Source organism: Danio rerio, chromosome 2, assembly GCF_052040795.2.
Source record: "Danio rerio strain M-AB ecotype USA chromosome 2, GRCz13ab, whole genome shotgun sequence".
NCBI lineage: Eukaryota > Metazoa > Chordata > Actinopteri > Cypriniformes > Danionidae > Danio > Danio rerio.
Genome location: NC_141022.1, coordinates 12,784,539 through 12,806,732, shown reverse-complemented (window position 1 = coordinate 12,806,732; position 22,194 = coordinate 12,784,539). Strand labels below are relative to the sequence as shown.

The window sequence follows — 22,194 nt, the reverse complement described above, 5'->3', positions numbered from 1 at the left end:
TTTTATTTAAAAAATATAGACTGTTATAAAAAATCATTTTAGGCTGCAAAAATGGTTTCTCCTGTGTTTCTCATCTTGCTTGATTATTTCACTTGTGCTTAATTAAGATACATTAATAGATACAAGATAAATAATATTTTAAAGTGTTATTTTATTGTTGAAGTGTAAAACTCTGGTGAAAACAGGTGATTTTGACACCTAAAAGGAGGTTGAAAAATATGAAAAAAATATAATAGAAAGGTAGTACATTTTTTAAAAGTAGGCTTTATTGTTAGTTTGACAAAGAAAGAGGATATTGACCAAAAGTATATATGTATTTGGATATATGATCAAAGGACATAAAAGTGCCCGTAGTTAAAGAATTACCCAGCTACTTTTTAAAATAAATTGGATTTAAATGAATTGTGTGAAATCTGCCTTTAAAGCACGTATTACAACTAACCCTCTGTCTGTTACAACTTGCCCCGCAATAGTTAAGCCGTCAATAGGTAGGCTAGGTATATTTAGTTTTTTTATACAGTACATATTTCATTTCCCGCAAAGAAAAAAACTAAAAACAAGTGCTTGTCTTGTTGTATTTCACAGAGAATCATATTTTCGTTTGTACAAATTTAAATGAATTTTTTTTAAGTAAAACATAAAGAAAAGCAATTGGTTGATACTTCAATATCTGTAACTGTTGAAGTTAAAGGCGAAATGTGCACGTGTGAGAAGGCGCTGATGAGGCAAACCGCTGACATTCAACTCATTACCGTCTGTCACTCAATCACCAGTAATGGGAGGGATTCAGGGAAACCATTGTCATATTTATATGCTACCGAACGCTGAAATATAGGGGACTTCTGCAATAAAAGTAAGATACAGAAACCGTAGCCTGTATCGGAGTTGTAAGAAGTAGATTTTTTTGCGCTTTAGAGGAACACCATGGATGATAATGAAGCGACACGCTTCCCTCTTAAACACAGATTCAAAGATTTATTACTTCGTGAACAAAACGACCCCAAGTAAGTGCTGAAATTCATATCTGTTTAGCTCAAAAAATAAATGTTCACAGTTTCTGATGTTTTGGTATCTTTATCAAGTTGTTGACTAAATAAATATTGCACGTTTAGTGTCAGTTAATATTTTAGTCATGCTGCAAAATGATTAAATCGATCTTTTTTTGTTTGTTTGTTTGTTTGTTTGTTTCAAGCTTAATTAGCCTACTAGTAGACTCTCGTTTGAATTTAACAGAATTTGTTATATTTATATATTAGTATATTTATATATTATATATTAGTTATTATTAATAAATAATTATTGCACATGTATTATATTCTTTCTTTTTAAAAGTCGAAGATTGTTTGTTTCTAAAATTATGTTCATTATAATAAAAAGTGAATTATAATAAAAAATATTTACTAGCACATTGTCGTTCGAATTTTAACAGCAGAATTATTGCACATGTATTACATTCTCTTTAAAAGTCGTAGCTTACATCATGTAGTTTGTTTCTGAAAATATGTTTAATAAAACATATAAAGGTAAGAAAAAAACACTTTCTGCATTATCAGAAAAAGCTAAAACATTCCTAACAATAATTTATAATGACTTTAATTTAGAAAAATAATCAATAAAATGTTTCAGTTTAATAATAAATTAAAAAAATAATTCATAGTCACTTCTGCCATGATCTCTTTGTTCTGTTTCCTCATATTAGTCTTGCACTAATTTTTCGTTTCCTCAGTTTTTTTGACTGATTTTGTTTAAGTTGGTGTGTGTTTCTCAGTGTTTTGATTGTTTTTTTTTTTTATACTTACTAAGGTCTTTATATTGCATTCATTAATGATCATCTCCCAGTGTTCTTGGCAATGTACCAAGACAATTACAGTCAAGCCTTTAAAATTAAAGCAGCAGTCCAGTAATAAAAAAAGACAACATTCAAAAACTTTCAATCGAGTTTTCAATTCACTTAGATTTGTTTTAAGATGTCCTCACAAAACTCATCATTGCATGGTGTATGGTGACTATTTTGGTACATTGTCAAGAACACACCACAATTATTATTAATAATGAATGCAATATAAAGCCCTTAGTAAAGTATAAAAAGCAGTTAAACACTATCAGGGAAAACTATAAGAGAATATCAGTGATATCTCTTTCATTTTAAATGTGTTTATTTTAATAGTCTTTCTTTGGTTTTTGTTCTATTTATGTCCTCTTATTCTCTTTGACATATGCAGCAGCAATATTTATAGAATAATAACAGAAATTGAAAAATAACCACATGTCATTTCAATATAAATCTCCATTTGACTTGAATAACCTCCCCTCTTCACTTAGATCAATTAAGTCCTACTAAGTCCACTTTAAGATTAATGGATGTCCTTTTTGCTTACAATTTATTTACCTACTTGCATTTCAATGTTTTGTGTGTTAATGATTCTGTTTTTCTATTAAGCCGTAGACTGTGGGGGGTGATTCAAGCGAGCTGCTTGTTTGTCTATTGTGTAGTTTTATTGTGGTTTTTATGTGTTGTGCTTTGTTTTTATTTACGTATGGCTTATTACTAGAAAATGAGATGGTTCATCTTAAGAGGCTGTCCTATTTAATAATAAATTCAAATCCAGCGGTTACAACAAATAGATAATAAGAAGAAATGCAGGTTATTTGGCATAATTTACAAACATTTACAGTTGATCATTGTCTAGCATTAATGGCATTGTATGCACAACAATTAAGACCATGCTAAGCAACAAAGACTGGCTGTTTAAGATGTTTATGTGAGCAGAATACCATTGTAGAAATCAGCAAACTCTAACTAATCTCCACACTAAAGAAGCTCCTCAGCTCTGCTACAGGGCTCAGATCCATGAATTTCAATGAAGCTAAGAGGCTGAGCAAATTGGTTTGAGTGAGGTCACAGTCACTCAGATCTCATGAGCCTCTCCCTACAGCAAGATGAATCCCCAGTGAGAACCAGCATTTATTGTCTGTTGTGAGTGGGTTGGTCTTCTTCTGGGGCTAGTGGAGGAGGAGCTTCCCGATGATATTATTGTTGGCTTCCATTTAGAGATGCCCACTGAAAGGATTAGGACAGGGGTGCTCAACCCTGCTACTGGAGATCTACCTTCCTGCAGATTTCAGTTGCAACTCATATCGATCACACATGTCTGTATTATCAAATGCTGTTCAGGTCCTAATTAATTAGTTTAAGTGTGTTTGATTAGGGCCGGATCTGAACTTTGTAGGAAGGTAGATCTCCAGAAGCAGGGTTGGGCACCCTTCATTAGGGCATTGTTGGGTTGTCAAAACTATTGAGTTTGGCACCAGTAGCTACTTATATTTTAATAAATGTCCATTTCCCGCTAACATTTGAGTGCTGTTGAGTGTACTGAAACACTGCTGATTGGCCATTGTGTTCACATGCTCAACAGAAATTACTGTGATTGGAAATGATGGTCATCGGTTCACCACTCTAAACCAAGTGCAAACACAAATGCATGGATACTGGATTGTTTCAAAGCCAAGACAGATTAGCTGATCTATATCTTTGAAATGCTTCAGAGTCCATTTATGTATTTATGTTTGTACTTTTGAAGAAAGGTGAAGAGTGCTGAACCCTTGACCATCATGGCCAATCACTTCTGTGGAGCATGTGAACACAATGGCCAATTAGTGGTGTTCAACAGTGAGTAGCTCAACAGTGCTCTAATGTTAGAAGCAAATGTTCCAAAATTCATTAGAATTCAGTAAAATTCCAGAACCGATTGGTCAACCCAGGCTCATTCTGAAAACGTACCCCTATATACATTTCTGGAGAGAGCAAAATACGTCCCAGGAAAAATTTCTCTCGCGAGTTTTATTCACCCATGCTGTTCTCATCTATATCCACCAGAGGCCGCTGTTGACTAACTACTTGACCAACCGACTGATCCCCCACCCTCCCTCTTCCCTAAACCCAACCAATATAATTTTGAAAAGCACCTATTGACCCGCCGACCACTTTGCCTATACCCAACCGTCTTTTGAAATACAATCCAGAAAAACAAAAGCCCCCTGATTTTTACCACATTTTCAGATTTTACCACATTCACACCCTGTTATTTACTTGTTTATTTTATTTTTTGGCCTTTGTCTTTTTCTTACCTGCTTTCTAAGCCGTTCTTCACCGCACTCGAATCCCATCGTCGCGGTCAACTCCGCTCTGCATCATAAATCTGCCAACATATGCGTCAAGCTACTGGACAAACATAACAGCAGGAAAGCCGTCCATATGGATGTAAGTGGTCAGCTGGTAACGGTGTCATACCGCCCTGTAGCATTCATTTTCTGGCTACATACTGTAATTGGCAGTCTCCAAAAATGTATATAGGGCTATGTCTTCAGAATGAGCCTATGCTGCAATTGGTACTGAACTCGATACTTTTGACAACCTAGTGTGTCTCATCCTGGACTTGATCTTTAAACAGTGCCCTAATCAGTGGCTATTCACAAATGTTTTTTATCAGTGTGTCTGAAAGATGTTTATTTTTGTATCCACGGCATGACATGACTGTTTATTATCAACATCACAGACACTTGGCTGGTTCTGGTCCAATCGAAGCACATGTCCCTGCTTCTCAGTTATTTAGAACAGTTGTGATTAAAGGTCAATCTCCTTAAAAGTTCACTTTTGGCGATGAATCTCATTTTGGGGCGCATTCATCAATAAAATCCCAAGGCTTGGTCCTGAGGCTGCTTGCCAAAGTGGTGCTCCTCTGCCTCTCAAATTTCCAGGACTTGGTACCTGTGATAGGTCAACCGTAGTCTGCGCTACATCAAGCTTTTGGCCCCTTGAATGTCAACAGATCTCAACCAGTCAGGAGTGAGCCTGAAGATAGTTTCCTGAAATAATTAATTATGACAAATGTTTTTGATTATTGCTGAGGCACTGCATTTGATAGCAGCTCAGTGTTAGCTTCCTGGACAGATTAGGAATTATACTGACACATAAACTGCCTGAAGATGATGGTAGTTTTTTGGAATTCAGAACCTTCTTGCTTTACTTAATGTGATGGGTCACCATGTCCTGGTTGGAATAGACATCAGGATAGTAGTATTGGTAGCCTATTAGGAAGTTGGACCCCCTGGTAATCGAAAAGTTGCAGGTTTGATTTCCAGTCCCAACAGGAATTGAAGATGGATGGAGTGAATGAGCAACACTCTCTCCATCTTCGATGTATCGATCTAACCCCTAATTGCTTCTTGGATGCTGGAAACAATAGCCGCGTTTCCTCTATTGCGCCTAAAGAGAGTGAGCCAATGCCAGTCTTGTTTCCACTGTCACTTTTGGAGCCTGATCAGGTCAAAGGGCTTCCTCGGGGCCAGCGACCGGCCTTTTTCGGCCCGCCAAATACGTTGGGTCAAAGAGGGCCAGCTGGGGCTACAGGGCAGAGTGAAAGGAGTGCGACTTTGCCCGAGTCTGGGAAAGATGGCATGCCATCATTACACTAGTTTTCCAAATGCACAGGAATACATGCGGCTTACAAATAAAGAAATAAGAAAAGAAAACATATAGCTAGTCAGTTTAAGATAGGATGTTAAATAAAAGACCTTTTAGGCTAGGGGTCTTTTGCTAATGATTGCCCTTATGTTTCCCTTTTAAATGTAAGGCTGTTGCATAAAATAATAAAGTTTTAATTTATAAGTGACATTTCTTTATTGCATACTCCTTGATGTTTCAATAACACATAATAATCTTTACACCAAAAAGACACAGCAGCCAGTAAAAGTTGTCGAGAGTTTTCGTCAAGTTTAAAAGGTATGTTTGTGCATGATACACGATTAGATGCCTGTGTGAGAGTGTGTGAAACCGATTATCCTAACCTATAAAATAGCCTAACCTATAATGAAATCATTTAAAGAATTACAAATATCGGATATAATAAAAACACATTAAATGAATAAACCAATATAAAACAAACAAAAGCTAGTTATAAAAATTTATACAATACATAAATTATCCCATTTAAAGTCATAATAAACTTTCATTTTACAAAGGCTCTATGTCCTTACACAAATGTTTATGTTTTTATATGCAAAACATGTACGATTTAAAAATGAAATTTTAAATGTAGAACTTTATTAGTGAATAGCTGCTGAGCACAACGAGATATAGGCTATATTTTATTACTTGCACTTATGTGCTGAAACACTTAACAGCACTTTCCTTTACTTAAAATCACAGAATAATATCCAACATCCTTAAATTATTCTCTTAAATAAAAGGGAATTACCTATTAAGTGTCATATGTTTTAGGTCTCTCCGCAGCATTTGGGTTAAATGTTTGATGACGTCTATCAAAATACATTGGTTCGCTTCCTCTGCTGGGTTCCTCTGTTAGTGGTGACCAGATGCACAATGCCAAATGTTGGTGGCGAGTAAGCAAATATAATGAATGGAAATACATACGCCTGTGCATATAGACATATAATGTAATGCAGTACAGTAACGTGTCATTTGTTTGTTTCGGTTGTCTTCATTTTAATCGTTATGTGATGGTGTGCTTTATCTGCCTGATTCCCGCTGAACTGGGTGCGTTGTGTGTGTGAGACGTTTGATTCGGGGGACATTTTGTGGGCGATGTTTGCCTGACCGACAGTAAAAACGCAAAATAATTTTGGCCTTACTACTCAACCTCCCAGGCGATTGGCCTGGCCTGGCCTGATGAAAGCCCTGGCTCGCACTGGGCCGACAGTGGAAATGCGGCTAATAGCTGCCCACTGCTCTGGGTGTATGCTCACTGTGTCCTCAAAAAAAAAAAAAAAAGTGTGGGTACACTTGGATGGGTTAATGAAGTATGGGTAAAACCATACTTGACAAGGCTCACTTCACTTTTATTACTGTAGTGAGGCATCTTCTAGTATAGGCATAGCCCAACCTTCCCTATTGTGAGAGCTGAACTTATGACTGGACATGTTGACCTGGAGCAGAGTGTCTCTAAGAGAGTGGAAACTAGACCCCAAGACTAAATGATTTTTGGTATATTCATTGGCATTTTCCAGTGTTTTTTCCAGGAAAAATGCTACAGTGGCCCAAGTCCACCGTATGCCATTTCTATTGTAACCACACTCCTTCAGGATATGAGACAAATCAGAAAGTACAGATGCTCAGTTGTTTTACTTGTCCTGCTCTGTCAGAACCAATCCAGATTCCTAGAGTTGGTACAACTTATGTTAGCATCTCCATAACAGATTCCTCCTAGGAAGTACTCTCCTTCTAAATCCGAGTACTGAGACCACTCAATGTGAATCTGCATGCATTCCACAATATAAACAACATTGCAGAGGCCAGACTATCTTATTCTGTATTTGACTGCTTTACATATTTTATTTATTATTGTACAATCATTTCAGTTACTAAATATACAGTATATTTTACAAATAAAATCATTTTCTAACAAAAAGAAACAGTTGACACGGTGACACAGTGGGTAGCACGATTGCCTCACAGCAACTGGTTTGAGCCCTGGCTGGATCAGTTGGAATTTCTGTGTGAAATTTGCATGTTCTCCATGTTCACATGGGTTTTCTCTGGGTGCTCTGGTGTCCCCCACATTCCAAAGATATGTGGTATATAGGTGAATTTAATAAGCTAAATTGGCTGTAGTGTATGTGTCTGAATGAGTGTATGGATGTCTCCCAGTGTTGGGTTGCGGCTGAAAGGGCATCCGCAGCATAAAACATATGCTGGATAAGTTGGTGGTTCATTTCGCTGTGGCAACCCCTAATTAATAAAGGGACTAAGCCGAAAATAAAATGAATGAACAAATAGAACATGTGCATCAGGTTTTAATCACCTTTTAACCACCTTAAGGTTTTAACAAGAGTAATAGTAGTTTAATAATTATTCAATAGCTAATTGTCATCCATTTGCGTTGCTGCATAGGTTTCAGGTTGAATTCCTTGTCAAAGAAAGTAGTTTCAAAGAACGTCTCCAGTGGTACTTGATCAAAAACCAACGATCAAGTAAGTTTTTATTAATATTACATTTCTTTTCCTGAAAACTTCTCAAATGTTGAATCAATAAATTTTATGAAAATGACTTTTAAGGACATTGTCTGGTTCCAAAAACATTCTACACTAGTTTAACATTTAAGTTATTTGAAGTATTTTTAGTTCATAATAGAAAATGTGTTTTGTTGAAATATTTATTCATAATAAAATTTCAAAATGTCTTGGAAAGTTATGTCTGATAAAACTGTCTTAAATGATTCCTAAACACTATTTGTACTCCTCAGGTCTCAGTGTGAGAGTGTTTTATCTGTCACTCAAGGTGTTGAGCTGTATTTTGTATGTATCCAGAGTGCTGACCGACTGTAAACATCAGACACAATGGTAGATATATTTTGAATTGTTTGATGGACAGACATTTTCTTAGGAAGGGTCATAAGCACATGTGATTGTTCCCATCAGATTTTTTTTGTCGTCAGTTAATACATTCACTTTGGGTATTTAATAAGCTTTAAAGAAAGAAAATGGAAAAAGTTGAGAATCTTCACTAAATAATGAATTCACTGTTCTTTCTCTAATTTCTTATCTTCCATTTTCTACAACTACCTACAGTATAACATACTTTTATGGTGGCTTGAGAAAGCCAACATACTGTTAGACTACATAAACATATTATTCTTTCGTCTTCTTCTTCTTCTGAGACTAATGTCTAAAAGCATCTCCTCCTAGACCGTTCATACTACAACCCCTAAACTAACACTAAACCTCCTAACTGCTCTGACTCGGGTTGCTATATCTTTTCCAACTAATCCAACTTACGGTTTTCCGAAAACTGACTGTCATACTGATCACTGATTACCTTTTAACTTACTAGCCACACCCTAGCAACCACTTACGGAACCTTAGCAATTGTCTTATAGACTTCCATTGTAAAAAACTGTCATTGACTTTACATTGGACATACTAATAACATACCAATTCATACTAGTAATATACTAATCAACACTAGAAACATACTAACATACCAGTCCATACTAGAATATTAATCCATACTAGCGACATACTAATTCATACTATAAACATACTGGTAGCATACTAATTCATACTAAATTCATGCTAATTTATTCTAGAAACATGTTAGCGACATGCTAATTCATATTAGAACCATGCTAACAACATGCCAATTTATCCTATAAACATGCTAGCAACATGCTAATTCATACCAGAACTATTGTAATTTATGTTAGCAACTGCCTAGCAACCACTCAGAACACCTTAGCAACCGCCTAGCAACCCCTTAGCAACCCCTCAGAACACCTTACCAAACATGCCAATCCATTCCAGAAACCTACAAACCTTATATGTAGTTATCGATCTATGCTGTTTCAAACCTCTTAAAAATGACGTTAATTATTTAATTTTTAAAGCTACTTCAAAGATTCAGACTAGGATTTCTCAAGCCACTATAAAGTTTGTCTACTAACTTTACTCTTCTAGTTTATATATATTGTTTTGTGTGGTATAAAACTAGAAACAACAGTATTGTTTCATTATGGACAAGTAACTTTTGATTCATGTTTACAAAGTTTTTCCTTTCAGTTTACATAATGCTATGGAAATTACTGCTCCATAATGAAATTTGCTTCAAAATAAAACATGTTCTCTTCTCTTAGCTCAAGCCATCACGGTAACTATACCCTGCTTGAAATCGACTGGTGTGTATTCCAAGAAATTCATTGTGAAATTGCTTTTATTTACTTATTTATTTATTTGCAGCTTTTTAATAATCCTTTATTGTTACCAGGGCTCCGGTTATTTGGGTTGATCGAAATGAAATACTTTGGGCTGTACAGGTATTCTTATAAATCTTGCTTAACATCCAAAATCTTTTTGGTTTGTCTGTCACTGCAGTGTTTTTAAATGATTTTGTGAAAAGTTTGCATCATAAAACTGATGTAAGGATATTTAATATTATTTGTATTAATGAATGAATGTATTATGACAGAGCTATTTGTTTTAGGTGTCTGTTGCTGTCATTTGTTTATTCATGAGAATCCTACTGACATATCTACGATACAGGGTATGAATTGTATTATTGCTGTGTCTATAATGTCAGCCTCTAATGTCAGAAGCATTATCTAAGCAATGACCCTGAAAAAGACAATCTAATTGTAGATTTTATATGGAACCATTTATAATATTTGTGCTAATTTGTTTGTTTGTGGTTTCTTTGGTGATCTAGGGTAACATATTGCAGCAGGTACTTCAAATGGCATTTATCTTGGAATTGATTGACACCGTGCCTTTTGTAATTGGAGTAAGTATACTGTATATAATCAGAAAACAAACACTAATAAAGCTAACAATAATATTCTAGTCATGTTGACATTGCCACATCTGAGCAAAATTGTTAAATACATAAGAATGCAGGGATAAGATTTTACAATAAGGTACCATTAGTTCAGTTAGCGATTAACTACATCCTGGAGGTTGTTATCCCAGAATAAAGCCCAACAGGATTACTGACAATCTGATGCTAATCATTCTAATAATTGGATGCAAGTATATAGATTTAAATGTATTCAATGACAGTCAATATGTTTCAAAGTTTTTGGTTGAGCCTGTGTCATTTAGTGGTTGCTATCGCAGAATAACATACCTTGGAATGTCCAGACTCACCAATCAGAATCGAGTAATCCAGACAGCATGTAATAATGATAGTTAATGTATTTACTAACCTGAACAAATAATGAAAAATCCATCTATTACAGTATTTATGCATCTTTTTTTAACATCAATCAATGAAAATAAAGTTGTTTGTTGTTAGTTCTTGTGGAAACACTTGAAGGATGTGTTCATAACACTGTCATGACACCAAAATGAAGATTTCATGCATGCTTATGATAACGTTCGAGGTTACTAAAGTAACCCTTCGTTCCCCGAGGAGGGGAACGGAAGCACTATAAGTGGATTTGATTGTAAAATCCACGCATTGGGAGGTTCGGTTCAGAAGCTACTCGTCTGAAAGAGTATAGAACGGGCCAATTAAGAATGAATTGGCAGCGCAAGCCTGCGCAGGTGAGCGGCATAAGCAATCAACTGAGTATATAAGCTCACCTGGCGCCAGCAGACGCTATCCTTTTTAAGCTGAAGAGACTTTCAACAGCTAAGGGACAGTCATTATGGCGACGGAGTATAGTGCTTCCGTTCCCCTCCTCGGGGAACGAAGGGTTACTTTAGTAACCTCGAACGTTCCCCTTCGGGGGGAACTTCAGCACTATAAGTGGATTTGATTGTAAAATCCACGCATTGGGAGCCCATTGAAAGCGCCATAATGACTGCACCTTACCAACACCCCCGATGAGGAGATAGTCAAGCAAGCGTGACGCACCCACATCATGGGGGGCGCGGTCCTCCAACGTGTCCCTGGCCCTAATTTATCCTACTTCAACAGAAGTTTTACGGATTTATATATATTTTTTTTGGGAGTCGTGAGCATCTAGATAATTCTAGGAAAATACGACAGTACGTTGGGAAGCGTGCAATCCCGATAGGGAGGACGCTGCGGAGGCCATCCGTTACCCAAGGGGGGATAGATGGCAGAATTTACATATGGACTAGCCCTAAAAAGGGGGAGTACGCATATCAAAAGAGTGGTTAGCGGGGAGGGAAGACACGGGTCCGCCCAGGGGGGGACTTAACCGTGGCTGAATAAGCATATGGGATCGCCTAGTGGGGACCACGCATAGCAGGCACCTTTACCCAAAACGCGGGCTGACCAGCGGGCAGACCTACAACGTAGTGGGCCAGCAAGTGACTCCTCCGCTGAGTCAGTGCTGGGGGCCACGGAGGAATCTGCAGGGCTCACCTGACGGGGAACTTTACTGACAGATAAAAAGGCGCACGTATCTCCGTGTTAGGGAAAATGGCGCAGCAAGCGTGTTTCAACACCCTACCGAATTGTTTCCTCAATCACCAAGGGTTACCTAATACCCTTGAGGAAACCGGCTCCACTCGCAGATTGTAAAACCTTGCAAATGTGTTGGGTGTCACCCAGCCCGCAGCTCTACAGATGTCTGTTAGAGGGGCGCCGCGTGCGTGCGCTCAAGAGGATGCGAAGCTCCGAGTGGAGTGCGCACGCGCTCTCGGGGGACGCGGCTCATCTCGGCTCTGATAGTGAAAGAAGGCATCCACAATCTAGTGGGAACTTATTTCGGTACGGCACTTCCCTGCTGCCGACCGCTATAACAGACGAAGAGCTGCTCAGATGATCTAAACTCTGAGTGCGGTCCGGATAATACGCAAAACGCGAACTGGACAATAAATAAGGGCTGGGTCTGCCTCCTCCGAGGGCAGCGCTTGCAGGCTCACTACCTCGTATTAAAACGGAGTGGTAGGAACCTTGGGCACATATCGCGGGCGGGGTCTCATACGTGAGAGAAGCCAGCCCAATTACAGGCACGAGTCACTGACCGAAAAATGCCTCCGGGTCCCCGACCCTCTGATCGATATCAACGCGACCAGCAGAGCTGTCTTCAGGGACAGAATATACTGAGTCGAGGATCGAAGGGATCTGACGCGGCTTGTGTAGCGAGGGCGAGATCCTAAGAGGGCATGAGAGGGGGCGGGGTGGATTAATTCGCTTAACGCCCCTGAGGAACCGGATGATGAGGTTATGCGTTCCCACGGTGCTGCCAGCCACCGCGTTATGAGAGCGGAGATGGCAGCCACGTAACCTTGAGTGTGGAGGGCGACAGCCTGCTCTCCAGCTTCTCTCGGCGTAAAGAAAGCACAACGCTGATCTGGCAAATTACGGGGGTCTTCTCAGCGAGAGACACACCATTCAGTGAATAGACTTCACGTCAGGGCATAGGCGCGCTCGGGGAGGGGGCTCTAGCCCGAGTGACGGTATTAGCCACCGCAATCGGAGGTTACCTAAGTCTTCCTCGCGTCTAAAAATCTCCAAAGATCGGCGAGGGTGCCAGGTGGTGCCCTGTCCCTGAGAGAGTAGGTGCTCTCTCGAAGGGACTGCCAGGGGAGGGCTATCGCGAGGGAGAGCTCTGACATCCAGGTCCGGTTGAGCCAGAGGGGCGCAACCAGCAACCTGTTCCTCGTCCTCCCTGACCATGCACAGTAACTGCGCGAGCAGGCTCACTGGGGGAAACGCGTATTGCGCGTGCCCCGAGGCCAGCTGTAAGCCAGTGCATCCGTGCCGAGAGCGCTCGGTCAGGGAAAGAACAACTGGCAATGAGCGATCTCGGGGGAAGCAACAGATCGATCTGGGCTTCCCCGAATCGCGCCCATATCAGCTGAACAGACTCGGGGTGGAGTCTCCATGCTCCAGGACGCAAGGCTGCCGTGAGAGCGCATCGGCTGCACGGTTGAGCTTGCCTGAATATGAATGGCGTGCAGCGATTTCAGCCGCGGATGACTCCAGAGGAGCAGACGGCGGGCGAGCTGAGACATGCGGCGAGAGCGCATACCCCCTATACGGCTGATATACGCCACCGCCGCCGTACTGTCCGTCCTGACCAGCACGTGTTGCCGCTCCAGCACCGGAAAAAAACGGTGGAGAGCGAGGAACACTGCCAACAGCTCCAGGCGATATGCCAATGCAACTGGGTACCTTTCCACAGGTCCGCAGCCGCATGCCCGCAACGCACAGCCCCCCAGCCCGTGTTGGAAGCGTCTGCTGAAACGACAACAAGACTGGACGCCTGTTCTAGAGACACCCAGGCCTGTAGGAACGAGGGGTCGCTCCAAGGGCTGAGGGCGCGGCGACACAGCGCAGTAACAGAGACTCGGTGTGCGCGCGCGTGCCATGCGCGTCTGGGGACTCGATCGTGAAGCCAGTGCTGAAGTGGTCTCATATAGAATAATCCGAGCGGCATGAAGCGGCTGCGGATGCCATATGCCCCAGGAGCCTCTGAAATAGTTTCAGTGGGACCACTATTTTACTGTCGAGCTCTCTCAGACAGTACAGCATCAGCTGAGCGCACTCTCCGGAGAGGCGCGCTGCCATGGTGACCGAGTCCAGCTCCAGCCCGAGAGAAGAGATCCTCTGCACGGGGGCGAGTTTGCTCTTTTCTCGGTTGACCTGAAACCCCCACAGGTGGAAGTGCCAGAGCACTTTGTCTCTGTGCATAATCAACTCTGTGCATAATCAAAGAGAGGGCAAATTCAGCCAGTCGTAAAGAAATTGAGTATGCAGATGCCCGCGAGCCGAAGGGGCGCTGAGGCACCCTCCGCGGGCTTGGTGAGGACCCGCGGAGACAGAGAGAGCCCGAAGGGGAGGGCTTTGTATTGCCAAGCTCGACCTTCAAACGCAAACCGCAGAAACTGTCGGTGGCGAGGAAGAGTGGAGACATGGAAATACGCGTCCATCAGGTCTAATGCTGCAGACCAACCCAGAGGACGAACGCACCGGAGGATGCGCTTCTGCGTTAGCATTCTGAACGGCAGCTTGTGCAGGCAGCGGTTCAAAACGCGCAGATCTAGGATTGGCCGTAACCCACCGCTCTTTTTGGGCACGATGAAGCGTGGGCTGTAAAACCCGCTCTCCATCTCGGCTGGAGGGAGCGGCTCGATTGCATCCTTCGCCAGGAGGACAGCAATCTCCTCTCGCAAGACAGGGGCGGACAGGGGGCTGACCCTGGTGAATACACACCCGTGACTTGGGGGGCCGTTTCGCGAACTGAATCGCATAGCCGAGTCTGATTGTGCGTATGAGCCACCGCGAAGAGCTGGCCCGCGCTAACCAGGCAGGCAGAGCTCTCGCTAATGGACTCATCGCTACAATCGCTGACGTACCAGCAGTGGGGCAGCGCGGAGTGGGTGTGCTGATCCGGGAAGCTCGCGGGTCCCACGGAAAAGCTGGAGGTGAGATATTTGCTCTCACTCCAAACCCGAGCTCCGGAGGGGAGGCTCGAGGGGTGGGAGAAAGGAGACCGTCCTCCCAGCGCTCGTGAGCCACTGGCGAAATGCACCGAATCTGCAAGCTAGAAAGCATAGCGTCCCAGACTGGCAGATTTCGGGCTGTCACATCTGGGGAAGTGAAAAGTGCCCTTTCATAATGTTTTCATGGCAGTAAAAAGTGCCGTTGGAAATGGGGCCCCGCCCTCCAGCGGGGAAAGAGCAAGTTCCCTCTTCTCCAGATGGCCTGTCCCAGGGGCGCTTCGCGGTCCGTTGCCAGACTTAGCGGCGTTCTGGGCAGGGGGGCTGCCTGCTTCCGAGGTGCCCGACGCGCTCGCTTCGCCGAAGGCGTGTGCGGGGGCGGAGCAGCTCTCGTAGGCGGGCGCCTTCGGCGAGGAGCAGGTATGAATGGCACGGCGGGCGGAGCGGGCTACGGACCGCCGATAAGACATCACCCACCAACTGCTCTCTCACCGCCTTGAATTCCTGGGTGAATTCACAGACAGTGTCGCCGAACCTGGCTGGGGATATGGGGAAGTCAAGAAAGCAGACTTTGTCGACTTTGCGCATATCAGCCAGGGGTGGCGCTCCTGGACCACTAATGTGGACATCGTCCTCCCCAACGCACACGCAGCGGATTCAGTAGTCCGAAGAGCTAAGTCGGCGGCGGTGCGAAGCTCGTAAGCCTGGGTTGGACCCACCCTCGTGCAGCTCGGCCAGCGCCTGCGCTTGGTAGCGCTGGTAGGTGGCTATCGCATGCAAGGCGGAAGCAGCCTGGCCCGCAGCTATATAAGCTCTAGCTCCGAGGGAGGTAGATAACTTACAGGCTTTGGATGGGAGACGAGGCGAACCCGCCAAGAAGAGGCGCCGCGCGGATTTACCGCCATCGCGCACTCAACCTGAGGAATCGCCACATACCCCCTGGCTGTTTCACCGTCAAGAGTGGTTAGGGTGGAGGAACACGCAGCACGAGCAGAAAAAAGTGCTTTACAAGACCGCGTGAGCCTACTGTGCACCTCCGGGAAGAAGGGAACGCCCCTCTAGTCGGTCCGGCCGCGGAGCTGGGGGATAAACCATCTCCAACCCACGGCCGAAGCAGCCCGGGAAAGCACGGCTAACATGTCCGTTTCAGGATCCGTAGTGACAGCGCTCACCAGCCCGAAGGGGGCGAGCGGGTCTGGATCATTATCGGACAATGAAAGCCCACCCTCCAATGCCGCGGTGGACATCTGGTCTCCGGTGTCATCGGGCGTAAGGGCTACCATCTGTTAGACGGATCGCTTCCCCCGCCCGAAGCTTGGATGGAGCGCTTAGAGGAGCGGGAGGTCCGCGGGCCCGTGGGCGACGGATTATCTCTCGCTGAAACCCTCAGATCTGCCCGAGTGCCCGCTGCAGAGCAGGGGACAACTGGGGTGGTTCGCCCTTTTGCAAAGGCTAACCGCGATCTTGCGCAACAGTCATGGCATCGCAATGACGACATGAACTGCCCGCGAGCAGCGCATTAACATGCTGGACCCCCAGACATGTAACGCAGTGCCCGCGCCCATCATCCGAGGACAGGAAACCACCGCATCCAGAAACGCACAGTCGGAGCGCCGTCCTGATAAGGACGTGCTGCACGACTGTGTTGCTCTTTCTGTGAAGTTTGCAACTTTATACGCACCGCTCTGGAGGACCGGACCCAAAGAACGCCAGGCAAGGGAGAAACCCAGCTCGACCGTCTGCCACTGCGTGTACACACTCTGGACCGGGAGAATGCTCTCGTTCGCTCAGAATCGCTGGTCACAGCAGGAGGAACCCTCATCGACTCGATCAGAAAGTCTCTGAAGCGAAAAGGATAGCGTCTGCTGGCGCCAGGTGAGCTTATATACTCAGTTGATTGCTTATGCCGCTCACCTGCGCAGGCTTGCGCTGCCAATTCATTCTTAATTGGCCCGTTCTATACTCTTTCAGACGAGTAGCTTCTGAACCGAACCTCCCAATGCGTGGATTTTACAATCAAATCCACTTATAGTGCTGAAGTTCCCCCCGAAGGGGAACTTAAGTTGCCATAAGTCTAGAAGTGTCATTAGCTCAGGTTTGTCATTTTAAATGCAAAGATCGCATTGTTTGAGAAATTTAAATTGTCATTGTAGTGGATATTAAGAATATTAATAAAATTTATGACATAATTATAATAAGCTCATGATAGTCCTATTTATGACAAATTCATGACAAGTTATGTTGTATTGATAATGTCAGTGTCATGACAAAGACAAAGACAAGTTATGGTGTATTTGTTTATGTCAAGTTGTCATGATAAAGACTTCTTAACCAATATCATCTTTGCATTTAAAGTGACGTAAAAAGCATGCCTAGACTGCAAAAGATATGGACGTAGTATTTGTGACATCACCCATATATTTCTGAAGAGGACAAATGAAGCAACAAGTAGGCGTGGCCAACCGTCACTATTTGGTTCACGTGTCATCGCACCGAACAGAGGTTATCAAAAAAGGGCAAAGAGGCAGAACATCAGTGGAGCTACAGATACCTGCTAGCATTTTGCTTAGACAGGCTTTTCTTTGGGAGAAACGCCTAATACTTCATTACCTATGACTTATAGACTTAATATAACTTAATACAAACAAAACGTATGAGTTTCAAAAATTCACCCTCCTCTAAGTTGTCATGAAGGATACACTAAAACCATCTTTTGTACCAGGCTGTAAACATGTTTTTATCAGCTGTAAAATTGGCAAATTTAGCATTGCAGTCGATGAACATCTGGGGCCCTATCATACACCCGGTGCAATGTGGCGCTATGCACGACACAATAGTTGTGTGCTAGTTCCAGCTTGGCGCATGATTCTTTTTGACATTTTGTTGACGTTGTGTTTAAATAGCATATGCATTTGCGCTCATATGTGTGCCCATAGGCATTCTGATTCAAAAAGGAAGAAGCATTGCTGGCGCGTTGCTATTTTGAGAAACTAAAATAGATGTTTCAATAGACTAGAACAAAGCGGTCTAAAGTCTAGTGCAGAGCACATTAGTTGTGCGCCTTGCTTACACACTGCTTAACACACACAAAATGTACAGCAATACATCTTTACATATGAAAAAGAATTAAAATATTATGGATATAATAAGGATATAACAAGGATATAAATATAAAAGATTAAAATATTGCAAAACATATTATTTTCTAGCCTACATAAATATAAAAACCATACTTTATGCCTTTTTCATCTCGGGTTTTTTTTTTTAGTTTATCCGTGACAATTTGCTTTTGTATAATGTTATTCTTATTAGCAGTATTATTTATTACATGCATATTCATATTTGTTTTATTAAAAACAAGAATAGATTTGCCCAACTGTTAGGTTTCAGACCATATGGGGCACAGCATGTTTTAGGATATAACTCAGTTTTTTGAACACACTTCATTATTATTGTTTATTTATTCGTTTGCTGGAAATTAGAAATGAATTTAGAAATAGCTTTGAAACAAATTTTTGCACTTAACAAGCTAAATTAATTATTTAAAGGCTAACTGATGTCTGTGCTTTCAAGGTTTCCCTATCCATGAGAGTGAAAGTGAAAGTAGATAATGATGAGGCCTTATCTCTCATTCTCGCGCTGCAGATGCTCTGTTTAGCTGTTTTCTTGCTAGTGAAACGCTCAGTTTGTCCACTTACAAAGTCTGTTATGTAAATAGCAAATGCGCTTATGGCGTGACGCAACTGACTCTTATAAGGAATGAGAGATGAGACTCTGATTGGTTTATTCTCAAAACACACCTATAACTCATTAAGAAAATAAGCTCAACCCTTTTAGACCATGCGCCACGGCGCAAAGCGGATTTTTTTTGTCCTTGTTTTAGCAAAAGTGGATTCTGACAAGCCCTTAATGCATTTGAGCCCAGCGCTTTGCACTTTGCGCATGGATCGTCAAAATAGAGACCCTGGAGTTCCTGGAGCCAGCCCTCAAAGGCGAGTCGATGAATTGCAGTTTCAGTTACTTCCGTAATGGCTTGTTGCCACTTGGTGTCATATCATGATTATAAAAGTTTCATGGCAGTCTAATGAGCAGCCCCTTTAAGTAAAGTGTTATTCTTCTGCACTTGAAGTGCATTAACTAATGTTGTTGCTCTCTGCAATACTTACTTGTCTTTGATTGGTCAATCATGACTTTGCAAAGTATGTAATCCCCGGAAAATAACCACCAAAACTAATAATGCAGCTCAACTGGGTAATAAAAATAATCTTCACTGTTTGTGAGTATATTCATATACAGTACATTTTTATGTATACACATATACATGTGCTTTGCATAGGGCTGCTGGTAACCCTGTCTGGCTTTATTCTGCAAGAACAATATCTAAATGTACATCCTCTCTTACTTAACAAGGATTTTAATAATGCATTAGTAAATGTTGAAGTATGATTAATAAATGATGGACAAATTATTAATTAGTAGACACAATAACAAGTTCATTATTATCTTAATCTGCTCATGTTAAAGAGATAGTTACCCAACATGTTGTCTCAATATACTCACTCTATGGTAGTCATACAGGTTTTCAGTTTTCTTCAAAATGTCTTTTGTGTTCAACAGACCAAAAAAACTTCTACATTTATTAAATATTTTGGTAATTTTTGTGTAAACTGTCCGGTTAATTACATATGTAGGTTGCATTACTTGTACTACACCTTACACCTAGGGATTTTTCAGTGCTTTAACAAATAACTTACTACCCTCTACTCAAAAAAGGTCTTAATTATTTGACTTTAAAAGGTGTGGTTTTCAAAAGTATATCATTTTTGCAGTATACAATCAAACAAATCTCAAGACTAACTCTGATGAAGGGACTTGAGCCATCTAGACACCACCAAAATATCATTCATATTTGTTTTGACTTGGGTCAATAACTAATCACCAGTAATACAGCATAGAAATGACTTAGCAACCAGCCAGAATACCATACTTGGTTACCACTATGAACACCTACAAAGAACAACCTCATAGCACCACCCTGAACACCCTAGCAACAGAAATACTCCTTGCGGTTGCTATTCTGTTGCAGAATAATGTGTTTGCCATGTAAACATTTGTAGTCAAGACAGATTTCTCTTTATTATTCTGTGAGCTTGTCACAAATCAAAGGGTAATCATGCGCCTTTGGATGTCATTGGATGTTAAATGGTCCTTGAGGCATGTTTTTAAGGATTGCTTAAAATTATATCGCTGGACTTTTAAGGACATCTGGTAAATTTAAGTTTTTTGGAAATTATTGTTCTATTATACAGTACATTGGAGCTAGTGTATTGATGGTAGGATGCTAAACAAAGAAATAAAGATCAGCAAAAAAAAAAAATACTGGATTTTTTTACAGTGATGAAAAAACAGTATCACTCGATTGAATGGGCGTTATCAGTGGTTTTCAGCTGATATATATGGGCCAGTAGTGGACTATTGCGTCTACTGTTAGGCTCAGAAGGTTGTTATCATCTATCCACATGGTAAATCAGCTATACTAATAGAGAAGGCTCCAGATCCAGATCTGTTTTGCAATTAAAAATGCAATTAATAATTATTATTAACTTCCGACTATAGATCAGATGATCTATAGCTGATTAACCATGTTGATGGATGATAGCAGCCTTCTGAGTCTACCAGTAGGCGCAGATGGCCCCTACTGGTCCCTATATCAGCTGATAACTATTGATTACAGCCTTTCAATCGAGTGACAACATTTAAATCATCTGCCTAGCAATCATATAGTATTTCCTGTGCATTCACTCTCTGAAATTACATGTTGTAATACCAGTTTAATAAAATATTCAAGCTAAAACAGTCATCTTATGCGTTGGCCTTTAAAACATTTTGCACTTTAGAAAGTGTTGAGTTGCAGTATGAAATGTACAGTGTGTTTTTATAGCAAACTTATTTCTAAAATAATGGAACATTTGATTTGAATGTATGGTAATTACTTGTGTTCTCTGCATTTATACAATTAGTTTAGCATTTTTAGTAGCAATAATAATAAATAAGCAGAATTTGTGAATTGTGTAACATTTTCCTACATATGAAATATCTACATGGGTGGAATATTTTGGTTTTTCATGAGGGAATAATATATGTCTTCTTTGTTGTAACAGATTTTTTATCAATCCTTCCGGAAGCTCTTCGTTCCTGTTTTTCTGAACTGCTGGCTGGCAAAACGTGCTTTGGAAAGCACGGTTGTGAGTATATTTTGGAAAAAGTATATACATCACAGTTTCCTCTAGGATTTTTTCGCGCTGTGGCGGCAGGCCATTTACACAGATCTTCTAACTTTGTATGGCGTTATTTCAATGACAAATGGAGTGGGGCAGTATTACAATTTGAGATCGCATTTATGTAATATGAGCATGCAAATCTCTTTGCTTGCGTGCCGATTTCCTCTGTTGGTCTGTTGGGGCTCTTCCAATATACACTGCTCAAGCGCAGATTTTCTTGTGCGCTCTCAAATAAATGCTGCTGAAGTGCAATTTCGTGCATTTATGTAGCGAGTCTGTCTCCAATATTTATTAGATTTGCTAGGAATATTAATGAATGCCTCCAATAGACCTAAAGATCGGCATTAATGCATCCTGAAGTAAAGTGAAACGACTATAAACTCCAGCAAGATAAAGTCATTACATGCAGAACCACAGACCTTTATCTATAAATGAAGTATAATTAAGGGAACTGTGTTCTTAACTGAAAGCTAGTTGTGTTTGCTGGCCTCATCCATCATGCACCTGTCAGTCAGACAGCATGTCACCTTAAGGGGTTAAACAAATAACGCACAGCACTGCTATGATTACAGAAATGTTTGCGCTGTTATAATTAAATTATCTATTAATACGTTTTGGTTTGATTATAACCCGCTATAAAACAAAACAACACAACTAAATGTTTTGAATGAGAAGCTGTAATGTAGCCGTGGTGGGATGAATTTTGGTGTGGCGCCCCACCATAGAAGAATAAATGTTGTGGAAACCATGCATCATTTATAATGTACTGTAAGTATACTCAGTTGGCATTTCAGTGTGAAGTTTGCATGTTCTCCCCTTGTTCATGTGGGTTTCCTCTGGGTGCTTCAATTCCCCCCTCAGTTCAAAGACATGCGCTATAAATAAATTAAGTAAAACGAAAATTGTCTGTAGTGTAGGATTGTGTGTGTGAATGTGAGAGTGTATGGGTGTATCTCAGTACTGGGTTGTGACTGGAAGGACATCTGCTGCGTAAAACATATGCTGGAATATTCGACAGTTCATTCCACTGTGGCAACCTCTGATA

At 41.4% G+C, this 22,194-nt stretch overlaps 1 protein-coding gene across 1 annotated transcript in view; it reads left to right on the top strand.

Annotated features, from left to right (window-relative positions):
- The first annotated feature begins 466 nt into the window (after nt 1–466).
- Nucleotides 467–22,194, top strand: part of kcnt2a (potassium channel, subfamily T, member 2a) — a 69,259-nt gene continuing 47,531 nt past the window's right edge. Inside the window, 8 exon segments of the mRNA XM_087240467.1 lie at nt 467–1,004; nt 7,910–7,989; nt 8,262–8,358; nt 9,648–9,689; nt 9,779–9,827; nt 9,995–10,054; nt 10,217–10,291; nt 21,030–21,113. Coding sequence (XP_087096593.1) covers nt 925–1,004; nt 7,910–7,989; nt 8,262–8,358; nt 9,648–9,689; nt 9,779–9,827; nt 9,995–10,054; nt 10,217–10,291; nt 21,030–21,113 — 567 coding nt within the window. The 5' untranslated portion in view covers nt 467–924.